Below are 21413 nucleotides of genomic sequence, written 5' to 3'. Positions count from 1 at the left end.
TGGCGCGGGCGTTTCTACTATCTGGGTGAATTCGGGCACTGTACAATCTCTCTTGCCCACATTTTCTATGTCAGAAAAAAGATGTAGTTAAGTCATTATGTGTTCTTTCCAGCTCTAAATATTGTCTCTGAATTATTTATGTTTTAAGGGGACCTTAGAGGGAACAATGTTCAACATGAAGAATGGTCCTCTAATTGTGAAGATTCTGGAAAGGAAAAAATAAAATCAAGCAAAAAGTCCTCCTTGCTCCCCCTCAAAATCACAACATGTGTATAAGCAACTTCTTCTACAGTTTAATTACAATGATATTCCCTTTAAAATATCTGTACATTTATAGTTTATAATGCCCTTTCAAATACATTATTTCATTTTGATCCTTACAACTATTACACAGATGAGGAAACTTGAGTCTCAGATGTGGACTTACACCATTTCATAAAACTAGCAGATATTCATATGAAGGCTAGTACTCCAATTTCAGTTTAGCCACAACCAAAAAAATAAAAGCGCTTATGTATAACCCTGCACTCCATCCAGAGTCCTATTGCAGCATGAGCCCATTCAGGTAACAACTGTAAGCTATCACCATTATCACCATCACCATCACCATCATCATCATCATCATCCACAATAATTTCATTTGAGCACATAATAGACACTAAGTAATCACTGTCAAAGTAATTAAGAAAGGGGACTTGAGACCAGGTGCTGTGGCTCACACCTGTAATCCCACCACTTTGGGAGGCCAAGGTCAGTGGATCACCTGAAGTCAGGAGTTCGAGACCATCCTGGCCAACATGATGAAATACTGTTTATACTAAAAATACAAAATACAAAGTGAGCCAAGATCATGCCATTGTATACTCCAGCCTGAGCAACAAGAGCAAACTCCATCTCAAAAAAAAAGGAGACTCGTGCTGCTTCATCACATATGAAACACCTACCAACTTAATCTACAGGTAGGACCAGCTCTGCTTAGAAGCATGCAGACATAATACTCATGTGCATACATGTGACCTCTCTGCTATTTTTCTCTCCTCATCTCAGCTCCTGAAAAAAACACACAGATGAGCCCTTTCTCCTCAGACATGATTCTTTCAGCATCCCTCAATCTGCCACTGCAAACAAGCTTGGAAGAAGTATATATTCAGTTAGCACATGACAACAGTGTTTCATACAATATAATTAACACTGCCCCACCCCATTTCTTTAAAAATTAGTAAGTGCGTAAGAAAGAAAACACAAAACAAAACCAGAAGGGAGAAAGGCAATTTTAAAATGAATTTGACTGCAGAAGCTTATGTTCCTGTAGGCATAGTGGAAATTAATAATTCAACAAAATATTACAGTAATTACTATACTTTGCAAAATCACAACAGTGCACTTTAGCACAACTCCTACCAATCTCCCTGCAACTTCCATTAATAAATAAAATACAATTCCCTACATTAAATTTGTTGTTTAAAAGCTAAATATTTTATCAGAACTAATATATTTTAAATAATCAGTCAAAACCAGGAAAATAACTGGTCCTGTATTTCTCACCCCTTCAAGTGAAATTCCATCTTCACAGTTAGAGCTAAAATTGATTTCAACTCCAACAAGAATACACTAAATGTTAGGGTCTGAAGGCCCCTATTGAGGGAACTGAGGATTACTCATCTCTCAGGCTCTGCTGGAATCTGATTAGCCTGCCAGAAGGAGAATGAGAAGGAAAAAGAGTACACAATTAATTCTTTTGGACTATAAATCTGGCCTACCTCATTCAGCTCCAGAAAAAGAAACCATGAATTGTAAAGAGAGGCAAGGGGCAGACAACCACCAAAAAAACACTCCTAAGTCCGTCCCTGAGCATGTATGTAGGAGGCTAATGATCTCAAAATATAGGTGAACCTCACTTTACACTGTAATTATGTTCCCACAAATTTGCTACATCCAACCTCTCAAGTTCTATTGATTTTACCTGCTGCAAAAATGCTGCAAAATAAACCACCTAAATCTCAATCACTTATTCTCACAACAATCAATCACTTATTCTCAGAAATATTCAGGGCATCTGGGGGTTGGCTGATCATAACTGGGCTCAGCTAGGCGGTTCTACTGGTCCTGGCTGGGCTGGGCTGATGTAGCCTGGGCTTGGCTGGGAATAGCTGTGTACTAGTTGTCTCTCATCCTCCTCCTGAGACCAATAGGCCATGTTTTTCTCATGGCCACCCCAAAGGCACAAGACAACAGGTAGAAACACACATGCTTCTTGATAACTAAGCTTGAAACCTGCACACTATCACTTCCACCTCTCTATTGGCCAAAGCAAGTCACAAGGTCAAACCAAAAGTTAGAAGATGGGGAAAAAGATCCCACTCACAGAGAGAGGACACTGCAAAGGTCCCATACAAAGGAAGTTATAAAGAGAAGTGAAGAATTGGAGCTAACGACACAATCAACTACATTGGCCAAATATTTCTTCAGTAGACTCCTTCTTACCTACCCCCACTGCCACCATCCAAGCCATCACCCTCTTCAGCTACATCCTCTTAGCATTCATCCTTTTTTTCCTCTAACCCACAGGGTGATGAGAGTGGTTTTTAGATGTACATTTAATTTTATCACTCTCTTACTATAAACCTTTTCATGGCTTACCTCTTTGCTTTTTTTCTTTTTCTTCTTCGACAAGGTCTCACTCTGTCATCCAGGTTAGAATGCAGTGGCATGATCACAGTTCACTGCAGCCTCAACCTCCTGGGCTCAAGTGATCCTCCTACCTCAGCCTCAGCCTCAGCCACCTGAGTAGCTGGGACCACAAGCACATGCCACTATGCCCAGCTAATTGTGTGTGTGTGTGTATTTTTTGTAGGGACAGAGTTTCTCCATGTTGCCTCTCAAACTCCTGGGCTCAGGGGATGTGCCCTCCTCAGTCTCCTAAAGTACTAGAATTACAGGCACGAGCCACCATGCCAGGCCATCCCTTTGCTATTAGAATAAAGAACTAAACCCTTGCTTAGTCCTGCCCATGCCTGCCTGTCTAGCTCCATCTCATCTCTCACCTTCCCCAAGTCCCTCTGCTCCAGCCACGCTGTCCTTCCTTTCCCCTTCAAATACCTTGCTCCTTCCTGCCTCCCTCTCCTCTGCACCTAATCCACCCTGTACATCTTTGCAATCTCAACTCATCTGCTTCTCCCTCTCTGCCCTTCCTAGGTTAAATGTCCCTAGTGTTAACATGTACCTCTCAACCAGAGAACTGCTCACCATTACAGACTCAGAATCCAACAGCACCTGGCACATAAAGGAGATGCCACAAATATGTATTGCATATTGATGTGTTAGTCCATTCTCACATTGCTATAAAGAAATATCTAAGACTGTGTATTTTATATTTAATAAAAGAAGTTTAATTGGCTCATGGTTCTGCAGGCTGTACAGGAAACATATTAGCTTATGCTTCTGGGGAGACCTCAAGAAACTTCCAATCATAGCAGAAGGCAAAGGGGGAACAGATGTCTTACATGGCAGAAGCAGGAGCAAGGCAGGGTGGGGGCAGCAGGCACTGCACACTTTTAACCAACCAGATCTTACGAGAACTCACTCACTGTCACAAGGATAGTACCAAGAGGATGGTGCTAAACCAATCACTCATGAGAAATCTGTCTCCGTGATCCAATCACCTCCCACTATGCCCCACCTCCAACAATGCGGATTACAGTGTAACATGAGATTTGCACAAGAACACAGTTCCAAATCGTATCAATTGGCTATAGCTGTGGTTTTAAAAAATGACTTTAAATTTTTTTAAATAAAAAGTAACTAAGGATGATAGCCTCCAGCTCCATCCATGTTCCTGCAAAAGACAAGATCTCATTTGTCTTTATGGCTGCATAGTATTCCATGGTGTATATGTACCATATTTTACAGAAATAAAATACCACATGTCCTCACTTATAAGTGGGAGCTAAATGATGAGAACTCATGAACACAAAGGGAGGAACAACAGACACTGGGGGCTATTGAGTACTAGGTTTAAATACCTGGATGACAAAATAATCTGTACAACAAGTGCCCATGAAATGAGTTTACCTATACAACAAACCTTCACATGTACCCCCGAAGCTAAAATTGAATAAATAAAACAACTCCTTTTTTTTTTTTTTTTTTTTTTTTTTTTTGAGACGGAGTTCTGTTACCCAAGCTGGAGTGCAGTGGTGCGATCTCTGCTCACTGGAAACCCCGCCTCCCCAGTTCAAGTGATTCTCCTGCCTCAGCCTCCCAAGTAGCTGGGACTACAGGTGTGTGCCACCACACCTGGCTAATTTTTGAATTTTTACTAAAGACAAAGTTTCACCATGTTGGCCAGGCTGGTGTCAAACTACCGACTTCAGGTGATCTACCTGCCTCAGCCTCCCAAAGTGCTGGGATTACAGGCATAAGCCACCACACCCTGCCTAAAACTACTTCTTTTGGTTGAGTTTTACATTGAAGGTATTTGGATAACGAGTGTCAACAGCAAATGGCCCTGCAGAGTGTATAATCCCCCACCTTATACTACCGATTTTGCATAAATCCAGTTTTAATGCATCGGGCTTCCTCAAGGGTTGCACATCACTAATTTGAACAAAGTCACAGGTATCTTATGTTATGTAACTCCTTTTCCCACCTTCATCAGTCCATGAGTAGAAGGGGAGACACATATAATGCCAAAATAGCACATGATACAAAATCATCAAGTAACCTAAGTACTTCCCAAATCCAAGAAAAACTTTCTTTGACCCTAGATTTCTCTATCCAGATGAACCACCAAGCCAATGTGAGAGCAAAACAAAATTTTAGACATGCCAAGAATCTTTTTTAAAAGTGGATATCCTGATCATCAGAGAAATGCAAATCAAAACTACAATAACATATCACCTCACCCCAGTTAAAATGGCTTATATCCAAAAGACAGGCAATAACAAATGCTGGTGAGGACACGCAGAACACTTGTACACTGTTGGTGGGAATGTAAATTAGTACAACTAGTATGGAGAACAGTTTGGAGGTTCCTCAAAAAACTAAAAATAGAGCTATCATAAAATCCAGCAATCCCACTGCTGGGTATACAGTCAAAAGAAAGGAAATCAATATATCAAGGAAATATCTGCACTCCCATGTTTGTTGCAGCACTATTCACAATAGCCAAGATTTGGAAGCAACCTAACTGTCTATCAACAGATGAATGGATAAAGAAAATGTGGTACATATACATAGTGGAGTACTATTCAGCCATAAAAACAAATGAAATTCAGTCATTTGCAACAACATGGATGGAAGTAGAGGTCATTATGTTAAGTGAAATAAGCCAGGCACCAAAAGACACACATGGCATGTTCTCACTTATTTGTGGGGTCTAAAAATGAAAACAACTGAACCCATGGACATAGAGTAGACGAATGATTACCAGAGGCAGGGAAGGGTAGTGGGGGAGAGGGGGAGGTGGGGATTATTAATGGGTATAAAAAATAAAATGAATGAATAAGGCCTAGTATTTGATAGCACAAAAGGGTGACTACAGTCAATAATAATTTAATTGTACATTTTAAAATAACTAAAAGAGTATAATCTGGATGATTTCTAACACAAATGATAAGTGCTTGAATGAACAGATATCCCATTTGCCATGATGTGATTATTATGCAATGCATATCTGTATCAAAACATCTCATGTACCCCATCAGTATACATGCCTACTATGTACCCACAAAACATTTTTTAAATTAAAAATTTTTTTAAAGCATTAATATCTCCCAAGCACTGGGTGACCATATGATTCATCATCTAAGCCAGGATCTTTTGAGAGTCAAAATACATCTACTCACATTCTGTCAGGACACGAAGTATAAACCAAGACATTCCCATGCATTCTCTGAAAAAGATTACTTGAGGATATGCCACAGAAAAATGAAAAGCAGCCCACAACGGAGGAATGGAATCCAAAAAATAGAGGCACTAATCCAAGAGTAAAATAAATAGAAATCTCAAGATGACAGAAGGGAAACAGGCCTAGAAAGAAAGAAATCAGTACAAATTAGAATATCTAATAATAATACAACTGAAAAGTTGGAATATCATAGTACTATGGTGAAATAGCATATTCTTTATCTTCCTATAAAGAAAATAAAACAAGTAGAAACACAAGGTAAAACAGAGTTGTCTATAAGAAATTTATACCCTACACTGACATGGCAGAATTCTGAACAATTGTCAGAACAACAGGTAATCTATTCGACCTCAAAGCTCAGGACACTCCTTGTCAAGTGACCCACGTTTGGTGATAGAGTACGACATCTCTTTCTTATTGTGCTAGTAGATTTTGTTGCAGATAATAAAAACAACCAGAATTTTTTAACACTTTCATTAATTTTCATTCACTGTGGTCTTGATTATGTTCAAGTTATTTCCTAAGAATGCTCCATTAGCACATGTCTTATGCTATCTCACTGCTCTCTGCAATAGCTGTCCAACATGTTTACCACACACAAAACTGTAAGTTATTTTGGGTGTCCGGTCTGCATCACATAGATTTTTTTTGTACATGCTGCCTCACTAGGCGTATAGTAGGTGCTCTCTAAATACTTCACATGATCTGAAAAGAGTAAGGCAGAACAATCAATACAGGTCATGACCTGGGGCAAATGTTTTTTTAAAACATCCAAATTACACTCCCATCTGAGAATTTTATTATATCAGGTGTGACTTGAAATAAATTGTATATCATGCCTGGAATAAGAATCTTGGAGTTTTTACTACCACGGTATGCATGTTAATGGCAGTGTTCGTTTGTACTGAGAGAAGGCAGAAGAAGGCAAGAGCTGTATCTGGTCTCAAATCTGTTGTCAAAGGGTCTATAGCTCCTTAAGGGAATGAAGGAGAGGTGAGGTAAACTAACAACTTGGGTTCATATCACCCCTTATTCTTTACAAAATGCTTCCATGTGCACCATCTCATTTTTTAACTGTGACATAAAGGGAGCAAATAGGATTGTCCCCATTTCACCCATCAAGAAATGACTGACCTAATATATCTACTTTGTGGTGAGGTGGGCTGCAGCAGTTTTTGCAACTTTTTCATTTTACAGGTGAGGAAACTGAATCTCAGAATATTCAAATAACTGAATTGGCATCATACTAAGCAAAAAAAAATATTGAATGAATGAATGAAAGAATGAATGAAAATACATCTGCTTGAAGTAAGACCAAATCTAGGCATGCTTGAAAGAAGCACTTTCCATTTTTTAAATCATATTTGTAGGCTCTCTCCTTACTAATAATGCACCCATTTAAAAACACACACACACACACACACACATTTAAAACTGGGGTTTAATCCTACGGGGAGCTCTGGGAGACCATGAAAGAAACATGTCTCAGAGTTAGCCAACCCCAGTGGTCAAGGGGGCTGGATATTTATCCATCAACTCCCACCAGTCATTGGTAGTGGCTGCTCCCTGCTCCCTCAGAGGCATTAATTTCTTGACTCTTCCTTGCCTTGTGTGATCAAAGCAAGCTACTGTGGCCAGGGAAAGCTGTTGGGCAAACAGTCCCTGGTGCTGGTGGTTGGAAATTAGGCCAGCATGCAGAGCAAAGGAACACCCAGGAATATGAGTAGAGTACCAACAAATCTCCAAATGAGAATTAACATTCTTTTTTTCTGAGAGTCTGACTCTGTCACCCAGGCTGCGGAATGCAGTGGCGCCATCTCGGCTCACTGCAACCCCTGCCTCCTAGGTTCAAGAGATTCTCTAGCCTTAGCCTCCCATATAGCTGGGATTAAAGGGATGTGCCACCACGCCCAGCTAATTTTTGTTTTTTGTTTGTTTGTTTGTTTGTTTTTGTTTTTTGAGTAGAGCTCGGAGGTTTCACTATGTTGGCCAGGCTGGTCTCAAACTCCTGACCTCAAGTGATCTGCCCACCTCAGCCTCCCAAAGTACTGGAATTACGAAAGTTAACATTCTTATGTTAAAATTGACTATTATGCTAGGGCCTTTATAGGCATCATCTCTAAGATTCACAACAATCCTGCAAGACCAGTATTATCATCATTTTACAGCCAGCGAAACTAAGGCTTAGAGACTTGTTCAAGGTTGCTGTTGCTTACGGACCTTCTCATGACAGAAAAGAGTTTTAAGAAATCTTTCAAACAAAAGTTTGCTTTCAAGCATGAATAACACTGAAAGCAACACAGTGAGATAAGCATCTGTTTCACCACTAAGGATACCCTCCTCTTCCACCACCACTCTGGAAAGCAAGTTTCTCTGTGTCACCAGCTTCATTGTCTCAGAACTCTTATTGTAGACAAGTTCCCCCACTATGTGTAATCACATTCAGATATGGCAGCTTGAGCTATTTTTCTAGTCTTGAAAATGTTCAACTCGGTAATTGTTCTTCATCTCCCACTGAGAACAGATTTTTAAAAGAAAAAGTTTATTTCTTATGCAGCAGTGTAATCTTTAACCTGATTCTAACCATCTGAATGAGAAAATGCCTACATCACCATAGATGTCAAAAAGGCTTTTGGGAGGATGAGTCAGGCATGTGGGACCTGAGAGCCTGTGAGAGATAGCTGCAATGTCCCAGAGTGCAGACCCCAGGCCAGCAACAGCAGGCCAGACACTTCTCTATCCCCAAGACACTTGTTCTTTATCCAGGCACTTTTAAGTATTTAAGCAAGTATTTATTCTGTTCAACTCAATAAGCACCTATTGACTAACCACCAGATACAAGAGAGCAAGCAAGCAAAAAGGAAGGAAATACAGAAGAGATGGGAGAACCCAGCCTAAGCATCACTTCCAGCTGAATCTATTTGTAGAGTGTTAGTTCAGTCATTAATGGTCTGAGTATCTAACTGCTGGATGAACGTGTTTGTATCTACTCCCCTTTTTTCTGTAGGAAGAGGCTGAATGATCAGCTCCCCAGGATTGAAAACTGCCCTGCTGCCAACTGATTATTCATCTATGGGTCATCATACAACCCCTACACAATTCACTTACAGGCTACTTTTCATCTTCCCTTCTTCGGAACAATTCTTGGTACAGCATTGTCTCGTTATTTCATCCTATTTATTTTCACTTCTTTCCCAGGGCAACGCTCCCTCTAGTGTCTATGTAGGGCTCTCAGGTTCCATTCTTGGTACACAGGGTGAAGGCAAAAAGGGAACTCAAGCCTGCAACTCTATGGGTATAGATCACCACAAAGTAATTAGTGGATTGTACCAGTGTGATAATTCTGAGGAACAGGCTGCAGATATTCTACAGATAGCTCCAATCCATGTGATACGCCCATTTCACAACAGGCACAAATACAGAAGAGGAGAGGAAAAATGAACATCGAGGTCTAGCCCATGACTTTGGCACAGATGAGTCTTTGGCACAATGGGATCTGCTTGCGAACCAGCCCCAGCAATCCAGTGATCTCCAATGTTCTAGAAGCTACACACTTTACTCACTTCCCTCAAGAAGCCTCCCTTGATTAGCTATGAGTTGTATCATGGATGCCCAATCTGAGAGAAGCTACTCTTCATCTTTCTGGATCCCTTAACTCTCCATGCAATAAAAGCCCTGAAATAATGTTAACCTTATTCATAGCTTATTAGTGTAATCATCTAACTAATGTGATTCTGTTTCTATTACAAATTCTGACTATGAATTTCAAGAATCCAGGTCCCCAGTCATTCACTTCTAGATCCTTTTCAACGTCTACTTTAGCACGACATAAATGATAGACATGGCAAAGACTCATGTGACTGGGAGCATGAACTATGGGAGGTGGTTGAAATGAGTATCTTGATGAGAACTGGGATCTAGCCAAGGCCTTGCCATTAGCTCACTGGGAAATTCTGAGCGAGTGCCTTCTACCTCTGCTTCAACATTTCCATCTGAAAATTAAGGGAAGGCCCCTTCCAGGTATAAAAATAACAACTAAACTAAAAGTATCTTGAGTGCTTGCTACAAATGGGTCAGGCACTCCTTTTAAGCACTCTGCCCTGTACAATCTCACTTACTTCTTACAACAGCCCAAGGTGAGAGATACTATATCATCACCCCCTTTTTCCATATGAAGAAACAGCAGAGAGGGTAACAACTTGCCCAATGTCACACAGCTATTAAGAAACAGAGGCAGGACTTGAAGCCAGGCACCTGGCTGCACAATCCATGATCTTATTTAGTATGTGGCCTGTTTCAGGTTCCCAGTCTATCCGTTCTCAACAAATCCGAAAGAGAATTGCATTCAGGATGAAATCTCTCCACAAATATGAATTCACACAAGTTGTACCATATACCCGTACTAAATAATCCTACAACCTCACAGAATCCTTGATTATCCTACATAGCTTTATTTCCAGTCTTTCCCCTAAAGAAGGTTTTTTTCTCTTTCCGATGTATGCCAAGTAACAGTCCCCTACTTAGTCAAGGGCACAGTTTTACTGACCAGTAACCCTGCTGGCCCCACTCTGCTGCAGGTCCCTCTCATCTCAACCAAGCACAGATGGCTTCCTCTGCTTCCCTGCATGCATTCAATAGCAGACAGCAATTTGTGCAATCCTGAGGTCGTAGATTCCATTATTTTTTCCAAATTTACTATAGAACATTTATTAGTGTACTACAAACAACAGCATATCCATAAATAATTAAATCCAAACTACACCGATCAAAGTAAAGGAGCAAAATGTTTCTGGTTGTGATGTAACCAGGCTTGAATTACTCACTAACTCAAATAACAAGGTGACTCACAGGAGGCCCCCATTAACAATGGTTAGTAAGACACAGCTTGTCCAACATTAACTAGCTTGTTATTCACTGTCTGCAGCCATCACAGTGGGTGGGCAGGGTGGCTATAGAGCATGGCCCCAGAACAGAAGGAAAGACTCTATTCCTAAATCTCTCTGACTAGCCTCATATTATACCCATCCTAAGGCCTCAGTCAACCCTACCTATAAAATGGGCACCTCATCAGAGTGAAAACACACAAATCCTCTTAGAGGGAAAATGTTCTGTTAACATGAGAAGAAAGGAGAAAAATGGGTGTGAAGAGGGGATGGCTCTTCCAAGAGAAAAAAAAAAAATAAGTGGGATCCAAGGTAGGCTGCCATGTTTCTGTCTGAGTATCACATCCTCATCTCTATCCTGAGTGATTTGATGAAGACAATTCGCAAGTGCACTTCCAGCCTCGACAGTCTGCAAAATTCCTGTAGTATGTCCCACAGGGGTCCTCTCTTCTGTGAGCTCATAACCTGAAACGATCACTTGACAATTAACCACATGTCACCCCACGGCATCTGTCTTGTTGTCACATATTATTTAACTTTACAGAAGAGCACTCTCACATCCAAAGCATGTTGGCAGGACCATGAGGCAAATGTTGTCTCATCCTTCTTTGTATCCCCTCTATCACACTTCTACCAACCCCACAGTTTCTAGGACAAGGCCACATACACAGGAAAAACTCAGAAAATTGATGAATGTCTTACGGGAGTGTCCATCTGATCTCTGAAGTGCATGAGAAGCCAGGATTGTTAACTAGTTCTTATTTCTATCCTCTTATTAAGTAGCGTAGAGATCCCTCTGAATCTTATGTTAACATGTATATATGAAACAATACACCAGTTGTATAAACTCAGTGTCATTAAGAGACGGTGTTAACCTGTTAAGTTACTTAGGGCAAAATGGTCTTTCCTCTCCTCTTACCCTGCAGCTAAGTCACGGTCCAACTCCCCAGATGAGTTCAGTATTACTGAGCTATGTACTACCCTGTGGCACATGCTGCCAGGCATGGATGAGAAGAACAGAACTCACACTTGATGGTGATGGGAGGGAGGGGGTACTGTTTTAATTATTTCAGCTCTTTCCCTCAAAACACTCACCAAATAATATAAAACTAAAGTAAGTACTAAACTAAATATGATCAAATGTGTAGTTCATTCTTTAAATTCTATAAATAAGTAGGGGAAGAGAAATAAATGCTTCTAAGGAACGTTTCATAGAGCTACTGAGTCGGAATGTTGAACTGAGCTATGAATAACAGGTGCCCTTTCATCAAGAAAGAAAGGTGCCTCAAGTGGAGGAGACCTCAAGGTGCTTGGGACAATGAAGACGCTGCCCTGGCCAGAATGCAGGAGTTAATCAGGGAAGAGTCAAACCCAAAGTTGGAGAAGTAGACCCAGGACATACATAGCCTTGAATGCCAGGCTAATGGACTCTGGATTTGAATTCAAGAAACCAAAGGTCCTCAAGCCAGAATGTAGACACACCGGATGAAACACTCCTGGCTATAGCAGCTGTCAAGTTCTGAAATCATTGCTATCCCAGGCAACAACAATTTCTAATTCCTTTATCATCTCTGCTTGATGAGACTTGAGACTGTCTTTCATTCACTCAGTCAAACATTATCAAGTGCCAACCATGTGTAAGGCAAAGCTCCCTCATCTCCACTGACTACCAACAAAGTCAGAGCCCTATCTGAGCCTTTTCCCAGTTACCGACAACACCAGAACAAACTTAGCCAAATTCGATCCAACTACAAAGCCAGTTCTACTTACCAGAACTGCCGAGTGACCCACTAAGCACTCACATTCTGTATTTCCCACCTCCTCCTCCATAAGGCCACTTTTCTCCCCCAAACTTACTGCAGAATCATCCTTTGACATGTTCTCCCTATAAGGGAAGTGTTCAAGCCAACCAAGAGGCCCAAAGAAGGCAGAAAGCAGGAAATCAACAGGTGGGTCAAGCCACAGGCCTTAAGTGACTTAGCCAAGGATCTGAGATGGAAATCACACCGTCTAATCCAGCCATCAGAGAAATCACAGAGCAGATAAATAGCTGTGCCCAGCTCCTCCTCTCCCCACCGCCCCTCAGACCAGCAATGACCAGGAGCAATTAGTGCCATTATGTCCCCATGCATTTCCCAGCTACATCTCAACTGACATGGTTTCCCCTTGTAATATTAATTGAAAACAGATTTTTTTGGCAAAACCCTGAAGAATGGCTTCTGTGGCAGGCTTCTTTATTAAGCCTCCAAGAAGGCAGAATGCATTAAGATATTGTGACACAGGAACTGTGAGCAGGGACGATGAAGACAAGGCAATCCAGCCAAAAGCTATTTGAAAAATCTGTTTGGAGCCACAATTAGATGATCCAGTGAGTGAAATACAATTAATCTGATCAAATCTGTCACTATTTTGCACATTAGGAGTAAATATTTTAGAATACAGTCCAGCTGAATTAGTTAAGGGTAGGAAATCCTGCCTGGGAGAATCTGTGTGTTATACCTACTAGTATGCTCAGGGCAGAGTGATCTGGGAGGGCCTAAAAATATCAGCATCTCCCCATTTCTCTTCACCAAGATGCAGTGTTGGGCACATTAACTGAGAACTAGCTGGCAAGTATTCCAAGCAGATACACTGCAGGGGCAGCAGCCTGCAAATCACTACCACTTCGAGTGCGCTGCTGGAAGGACATGAGGTCCAACGTTAGGGCAGATGCTGTGTTTTCACCTCAGCACCAGGAATGCGGGGGGGTGGGGCATGAAGGGTTAATCCAAGGAGGAGGGGGTGCGGAGAAGTGGACTGTGCCTTCACAACTTTCCACTCTCCAGAGTCATTTGCCAACTCACTGAGCAAGCAGGGAGGCTTCTTCTTTCATTTGAAGAAAAAGGACAGAATAATGTGTTTTTCTGTTTCCCTGTAAGCCACGGGGACTGGGCTCCCTCTGGGTGTTTGTGAAACACTCTCTAACCCATTAATCACCAGGACTCCAGCTGGAGGCAACTGGAGAGAAAAAATAGCAAATCGCTCCTCCACAGTAAAGGCTCCAAGGCCAAGTCCACTCACTTTCCAGCCAGAGCACCTGGCAGGCAACATGGTCAGAGATGGTGCCCAGGCCCCATGCCCTCCTGATTCCTTTGCCCAAAGCCAGCTGCACTCCTTCTCCTTTGCCCCCAAAGCCATCTCTTCTCAGTCCTGGGACCAAGGCAAATACCCACCCCAAGTCTTGGTCAAAGGTCTCCTCCTGTACCCTCAACCACCTGGGGCACACACGGGACCAATGGCGTGGGCTGAAGGCCCTTCTCCTACATGTCCCACCCTGCATCCCTGACTGTAAACTCAGTCAGAATGGAGTTCAATTTTCAATTTCATAGGGTTACTGAAAACTTTCCCCAAAAGGGAACTCATATCAAGTAATCGGGTGCATCAGAGACACTTGGAAGAAGAGCAAGGAAACCCTCATTGTGTTAAAAATTAAACTGGTGGCCTCCTGAAGAAGGACATGTCTAATACTCCAGAAGCCAGAAGAAAAGATAAAATTCTCTTCCCATGTCAGAAGAGCCTGGAGCTAGGCCCCATGTTCTCTGTTTTATGGACATCTCCCTCCACTTTGAAACCAATGATGAAGGGATCTTTCCAAAGCATCCTCATCCCCATCACTCTTCACCCTGGCTTTTATTTACAACACCTTCTTTTCCTGCCATCAGGAAAGGAGGACAGGAGAAAAACCAACTGGGTAAATGTTGCTGAAACTGGTTTCCCAGTGACTCACCAGGAGATTTCCTTAAAGTCTCAAAGACAGGGCCATGTGAGTATGCTTCTCCATCTTCTTCACAGAGGCTCACAGACCTGATAATCAAGGATGTCTCTCTGGATTGCCTACAAAATCTGGTCAGAAGAGACAGGTCCAGCCTAGGGGCTAAAGAGGCAGTTCTTCCCTAGAATGGAAAGAGAAGACAGCGCGTGGCCCTACATCCACCTGTGGTGCTCCAGCATGGGCAGTAAGGCTGGCCAAGAGCACAACCAATAAATCCCTGGGGGCTGTTCATACATTGTCCAATCTCATTGCTGTCACCAAGGACTCCAAGCCCAACTGCTCCAGTACCCAAGCCCCGTTGGCCGTCATTTGACTGAAGAGTCATTTCCCCAGGAAGCACGGGCCAGACCTGCCCCTCACCTCTTCTGCTGCACAACTGCTTTGAAGATGAGCAAAGAAGGTCATGCACAGTTAACTGCTATTTGCAGGAAGCATTTTCTCTAAAGTCCCATCTTCAGAGGCTTTGTAAATACTCAAAAATAATCCTTAAAAGCAGAGACACAGAAAAACTCTTCAGGGAGGGTGAATTTATATTGTCCTAATGTGGCAGTAGTAAAGCCACAGATGTGAAGACATTACATCCTCCTCTTCCTAGGATATATTTACTTACACACATCCTAGCCATCCTCCTCACCAAGTAAGAACCTCGACACACACACACACACACACACACACACACATAATCAAACTAAAATGAAGTTGGGATTCACAACCTCTGCTGTCAGAATCTCCACACAGCACACACATATCCAAGTCCTCTTGGAAAGGACTTAGAAGTCTTCAATCACCCAGCCCTGCAAAGGCACACGTTGTTCACCCCTCGCCAGATCTGTCAGCCCGAGGCTGCGGGGGTCTTCATCCAAGGCAGATTAAGTCTACCACTGCGCCCTTCTGGAGCTGGACTCCACTGGTCCTTCAAGCCCAGCATCAGCTACCCAGACTGGGCTGCCGCGCTATGCATCATTAGAAACCAAGAAATCTGCACTTTGGTATTGCTTATGTGCTACCTTCTGCGGACCCCTCGCTTTCCTCTTATTAGATACCCAATCCTGGACACCCCAGGCTCTGTTAAAATAAGGCAAAAATTTCCCAGAGAAATCTTGTCAAACATCGGTCATGAAGAGAAATACAAAACGGCAGGGTGTTGCGGAGTGAGTTCCTATCAAATCAATTCCCCAAGGCTGCTTGTACAGACACCCGTCATCCTCCGCCTGGAGCGTGCACCCTACCCAACGCCAGGTTCTGATCTGAACCATTGAGCCAGAGAAGAGGAAAGGATTTTCCAAATCTGGCTGAAGTAGGGACCGCGGGAGGGAGGGAAGTGGGGAAGATGGTGGGAACCTGTCACCCGCCTTTTCTTTGCTTGGCTGCACAGCGCTGGGTGCCGGCGAAGTACGGGGAGCCCCTCCGGGCACGCGCTGCGAGCCGCTGCAGCTGCCCGGCGGGCGGGCGCGATGCTCAGTCGGGTGCCCAGTCCCGAACGCCCGAGTCGGCCAGAGCGGGCTCAACGGCGCCACCTCTCGGTACATCCTTGTCCGGGAGAACCCGGTGGCGGGGAAAAGCGGGCGGTGAGGTGTGCAGGAAGCTCAGGGACCCAACTCCGCTCAGGGAGCCGTTTGTGGCGCAGAATGCAGTGGTGAAGGCGAGAGTTTTCTGCTCAGCGACTTCCGTGTGTCTGTGCGTGCGTGAGGGCGAGCGGTGTGGCATGGGCGCTGGATGGGTGTGGAATTTCGCTTCACGCTTTAAACTTTTTTTACGGCCTCTGCTACGGCTTTCCAGGGCCGCTCCCTGGGCTTTGAAGGAGGAACTGGGGTTAACAGAAGGCCAACGCTTGGGGCCGACTTGGCCGAGCCTCCCTCCTGGGCTAGAGGACTGCGCGCCTGGAGCGGAGAGCAGCGACCCCGAGGCGAGCAGGAGGCTGGGAGTCCGAATGGCTTCCCGGGTTCCCTTTCGCGTGACGGGCGCGGGGGAGGGGGTGGGGGAGCCTGGGCAGTCGCAGGAACCGGTCTGTTCAGAGGCTCCCGCCCCAAGTCAGCCCTTTTTCTCATCCAAGAATTCAAGTACCCCGAAAACAGGAAAACTGACCCTCCAAGCCAAGTATGGGAGAAAGTGGGCATAGATCCCTCCCCCACTCATCTTTAAGAAACCCCTTCCTCATCTCCCCTCCCGGCGGCCCGAAGCCTAGGGTCTCCAGTAAACAAACGCACACAGCGTCTAACAACAAACTCCGTTAACCTGTTGGGGGCGTGGGGGGAATCGGACAAACCTGTTATCTCGAAAAGTCGAGGCGTCCCCCGCCTCGACCCCGAGCAACTATCTGTCCCTCGCTCCCGCCGCCCCCCCCCCATTCCCCTTCGGTGTCAGGAAGCAGGAGGACACGCCGCCGGGTGGGTACTCACGCTGCTGTTGTGTCCCGACCAGTGCACCATGGCTTGGTTGTGGGCCGAGTCCCCGGTCAGCGCGAAGGAGGTGCTGGGCAGCCGGAGGTCTTCAGCCGCCGACCCCCCAGCCCGCGGCGCCTTCACCTCCTCCCGGGAACCCTTAGCCAGGGGACGGCTTCCTCTGGAACCATCGGCCGGAGCAGTAGCCCGGGCGTCCCCGCGCTCCGGGGTGCTTGGGGGCTGCGCCCGGCGACTCCTCCTCGCGCCGCCAAGCTTGCCAGGAGCTGGGATGCCCCGGTCCCGCCGCTCGCCTGCCGGCGACGTCCCTCCGGCTTCCACCTGCATCTCACCGCTTCTGCCGCCGCCCTGCTGGGGCAGCAGCTCTGGTCCGGCCCGGCGCCCCAGCACGGCGGCTCTCCGCGCCTTCGCCAGCTCCTCCGGCCACTGGCTTGCCACTGCCCGCGGCGAGAGTGGAGACAACGCCGGTGGCCACGAAGCCGGGGCTGCCGGGCGCCCGGGACCGCCTGTCGCGTCCCAAGTGATCTCGGCGCCGGCCAGGACCCACGTCGACAGGAGTAGGAGCCCCGTCCGGACAAGCGGCGCCCCCGGCCAGCCTGCGGGGCGCTCCGTGCGCGCCGCCTCCATCCCGCTGCGGTACCGCTGCTCGGGCTGCCGAGTGTGTGGCGCCCGCCGAGGTGCGGGTCCGGCGCGGGGGGTGTGCGCGCGCCGGCGAGCGAGCGAGCGAGCGAGTGTGTGTAGGGGGAGTGGGGAGGGGGCGGCCGGGAAGGAGGTGGCTCCGGCTGGCGCGCCTCGCCGATCCTCTCCACTCTTCCCACCTAGCTCCCGCTCGCCCGCTCTCTCGTCCAGAGGGTGATTCCAAACCCGAGGAAAATGAATAATTGTCCCTTCGGTGCTTTCTTTCTTAAAATCAGATTCCCACCAATCTTCCCCACTGAGCTCCTCCAGAATTTGTTAAAAGGAGTAATCAAAGGTAATAAGAAAATCTTCTTAAAATATGAAAATCAAGCCGGATCCAGGAGGGGCCGGCAATAGACTCCAATCCCGAGTCTCTACGAAATCCAGGCTCCAACGTGCTCCCGGCGAAGAGTTGGGAGCCGCTTCTGGACGCGTTTGGGGGTTTACTCTCCGGGCCTGTTATGAGGGGCGGGAGATGGCGCGCGGGGAGGGTACAGGGGTCTCGGGGGAGAGGGAGGAGGAGTTGTGTGCTCAACGCCAACTGTTCGCGTTCTAGAGCCGAGGGGGAGCCAGGTGCCTCCGCGCGGGGAGGCTGCGCACGGAAGCCAAGCCTGGGATGCACCCGGGACTCTGCTCGCGGATCCCTGGCCCGGCCGGCTCCCCGCCAAACCCCGCCACCCGAGGCCTGCGCCCCCGCGCGGGGGCGCGGAGAATGCGTGCGTGCGCGTGCGTGCGCGCAGGCGGGCGGGCGTGAGGCGAGGACTTCGCAGGGGGCTAGCGGGCAGACCCGGCGCTGCCTCGTGGGGGCACCTGGCTGAGCCGGGCCGGGAGCGCGGCTGGGTGTGAGGGGGCGCGCGGTTCCGTGCGTGCGCGTTTGCACGAGCATGTGTGCTTGTTAGTGTGAGCGATGGCAAGTGGGGCGGGGGCGGGAGGTGTGCGCTCGGGCTTTGGGCGCGCGCGGATCACGCACGGGCTGTGTTTGCATTTTCAGGAGCCTGCGAGTGGTCTAAGAGGCAATGCTGAGAACTAGGCAGGCCGCTCTCAACAGCCCCTTCCTCTTGGCGCCCGGAGCACCCACGGCCCCCACTACTAGGGGTTAGAACCTGATAAAGCCTCCCAGGGGATGAGGGAAGAGAGGCGGAAGGCCCTGGCGGGAACGGGGGGACTTCCCAGATCTTCTCGGTTGAGGGACTCTCCTTGCCCGGACCTCCCGGCCAGAGGTGGGGCGAGAGAGTATTCGAGATGTCTGCTCCTACAAGGAAGATCCAGACTTCATTTTGCTGCCTGGGATTTTGAGGTCGTGCCCTTACTCTCCCCAGTCCGTTTCTGAACCGGCTCAATTGTTTCAAAGTGTCGGCCGCCAGTTAAGAGGGTACTCGGGCCGCAGCCGTGTGGGCTTATCAGGTCCCCAGTCCGCCACTGCAGGAGTGTAGCCTGCGCGCTTGGTGCAGCTGAGACCCTTCGTGACCGTACGAAGATGGAGACTTTGCGTGGGCTGAAGGGAAGTGAGGTAAACCCAAAGACGACCTCCAGCTGCGGTTTACAGGCCCCAGGACATGTGGTGTAGCCCGCCGCCTCCGAGAAGCCCCTGGGATTTCAAGGGGTTGAAAAGTCTGAGACCAGAGGAGCTGGAGGAGGAGCTATTAAGAAAGGAGCAGGCAGGAGGGAGGAGGCTTAGGGAGAGAGAGAGCCTCCAGCCCTGCTCTTCCGCTTCAGGAGTAAAGAGTTCCTCCTCTCTAGAAGATGATTAAAGAGGAGCGAGAGGGAGGGGAATGCGCGGAGAGGGAAGAAAGGTGAGAGGAAGGAATGAAGGAGAAAACAGAGGGAAAAAGGGGAGAGGGAGAAGAGGAAAGACAAGGTGAAGGAGAAAAGGGGCGAGAGAGTGGTGCAAAAGGAAGAGGGAGATAGAAGAGGAGGCGAAAGGGCTCCAGGTAAGAGCCAAGAGGGATGGAGGAGGCAGAAGAGTCGCCTGAGAATCTAACCTGGCCGAGGAAGAAGATATACAGCGATTCCCCAGAGCCCCCGCCCTCTTGAACTTGCTTTTCCACCGGGTGCCAAAATGGCAATTAGCAGCGGGGGAGGCTGGGCCAAAGAACCAAGCCAGCGACAACGTCCGGCCCAGAATGGGGCGGTCCTGGCATCTGTGGGTTTCCAAAGGTAGGGCGTAGCGGGCAAGTCCCAAGAAAAGTTCCAGCGCCGCAGACCCAGGTGGGCGCGGGACCGTGCGCTGGACGAGAGCCGGCCATCCGCGGGTTCCCAGCGCCCCTGCCGGAGGAGGCCCGGTGCTGCAGCCCGAGCTGAGGCTGGGGGTTGGGGAGGGACGCGGTGCTGCTCTTTTCTTCAGGCTCTGGGCGGAGGTGCCACAGTATAAGAGGTCTGGGTGGACCCGAGGTTCACACAGACCGGAGAAGTGCGGTCTCCCAAGCCCTGTGCGCACGGGGGAGGTGCACCATCCAGTCCCCGCAGCTTCCCGCGGCCTCCGAGCAGGAGCAGTCGGGTGCAAAAGAGGCAGACGCTCTGTGCCTCCCTCTCCCTCCTCTCTGAAGAAGGCCCTACCCAGATGGAACCCGGGTAGAGTTGGATCCATGGGATGGGCTTGAGGAGATGTAGCTAAAAAGCTTTTGTTTGAAAACAAACAAGGAAAGACTCCCGCAAGTGTGACATTTTCACATGCCTCCTGCACCAGATTTCTTGGTCTTGCTCCCATCAATTATAGTCTTCTCCTTCCACTTTCAGCCTCTCCCTCCTTCACCCTTTGCCTGAAAATCCTTGCCCTCAGCCCTGAGCTGCCCCTGCCCCCCACCCCCAACCCCTTGCCTCCAACCCCGTGCTTCCTGAGTCCCCATTAGCCTTCTCTGGTGCCCAAACTTCTCCCAGTAGTTCTCACCTGTACCCACAGTATCCTCTTCCTCGCTCCTGGACTTTTTGCAATTTGACATATGCTTTTAGGCGACTCAGTCAAAGGCTTACCCCAACACACCTGACAGCCCCACTCAACAACCTCTTCTTCCTGCATTTGTAAACTTGTCCCATCTGAAAAAGTCTCCTTTGGTCTACATGGTACCAGGATCTCCTGGGTCCTCCCTGGCCAGCCTCAGTCAAGCTTGTCTTCTTTTGTCCACATCTTAAATTCTGAGCCCCAGCCTCCATCATTTCCCCCAATTCTCCGTGCTTGGCTCTCATTCTCTTTACCCTTTCTCCCTGTCTGAATGAGCCCAGTGATCAGGCCCATTTCTGTCCTTCTACTACCACCTCCTAGTGTTGGCTCCTGGATCTACAACTTCACCACATTCCCTCTTGAGCTTCACACCGGACCTCCTCATTGCTTCATACGTGTATGTGTTCCCCTTGAAACCCATATGCAGCAAAACCTACAACCGTCACCCCAACATCTTAGTCACCTAGACCAGACACTTAACTTGCAGGCTTGACTCCCTCTTTTGGATCCCCAGACCCATAAAAACTCTTGTCTCGTCCTATTTTAAAAAGCCTTTTTTGGGTTTTTTTTTTGGTTTTTTTTTTTTTTTGGTGTTTTGGTTTTACCACTCCTCTCCTGTTCATTCCCAAAGTCACTGCCTTAGATCTGACCCTCAACATCTCTTGCCTAAGGTTTTGCAATAGTTTCCTCTCTTCTCCTGGTCTTTGGCTCTTTCCTTCTCCTAGCCAGCCTCGACACTGGCAACTTCAAATAGAAATGTAATGTAAGCCACACAGGAAATTTTAAACTTTCTAGT

General features: G+C 47.1%; 1 protein-coding gene across 1 annotated transcript in view; it reads right to left on the bottom strand.

The window, feature by feature from the left end:
* SORCS3 (sortilin related VPS10 domain containing receptor 3) overlaps positions 1 to 17665 on the bottom strand; it is a 621240-nt gene extending 603575 nt beyond the window's left edge. The window contains exon 1 of the mRNA XM_005566376.4: positions 17002 to 17665. Coding sequence (XP_005566433.1) covers positions 17002 to 17628 — 627 coding nt within the window. The 5' untranslated portion in view covers positions 17629 to 17665. The remainder of the gene's footprint in view (positions 1 to 17001) is intronic.
* Positions 17666 to 21413: the final 3748 nt, after the last annotated feature.

This window comes from Macaca fascicularis, chromosome 9 (assembly GCF_037993035.2).
Source record: "Macaca fascicularis isolate 582-1 chromosome 9, T2T-MFA8v1.1".
Lineage (NCBI taxonomy): Eukaryota > Metazoa > Chordata > Mammalia > Primates > Cercopithecidae > Macaca > Macaca fascicularis.
Note: the sequence above shows the minus strand (reverse complement) of the source record. Positions and strands in the feature narration are given on the sequence as shown.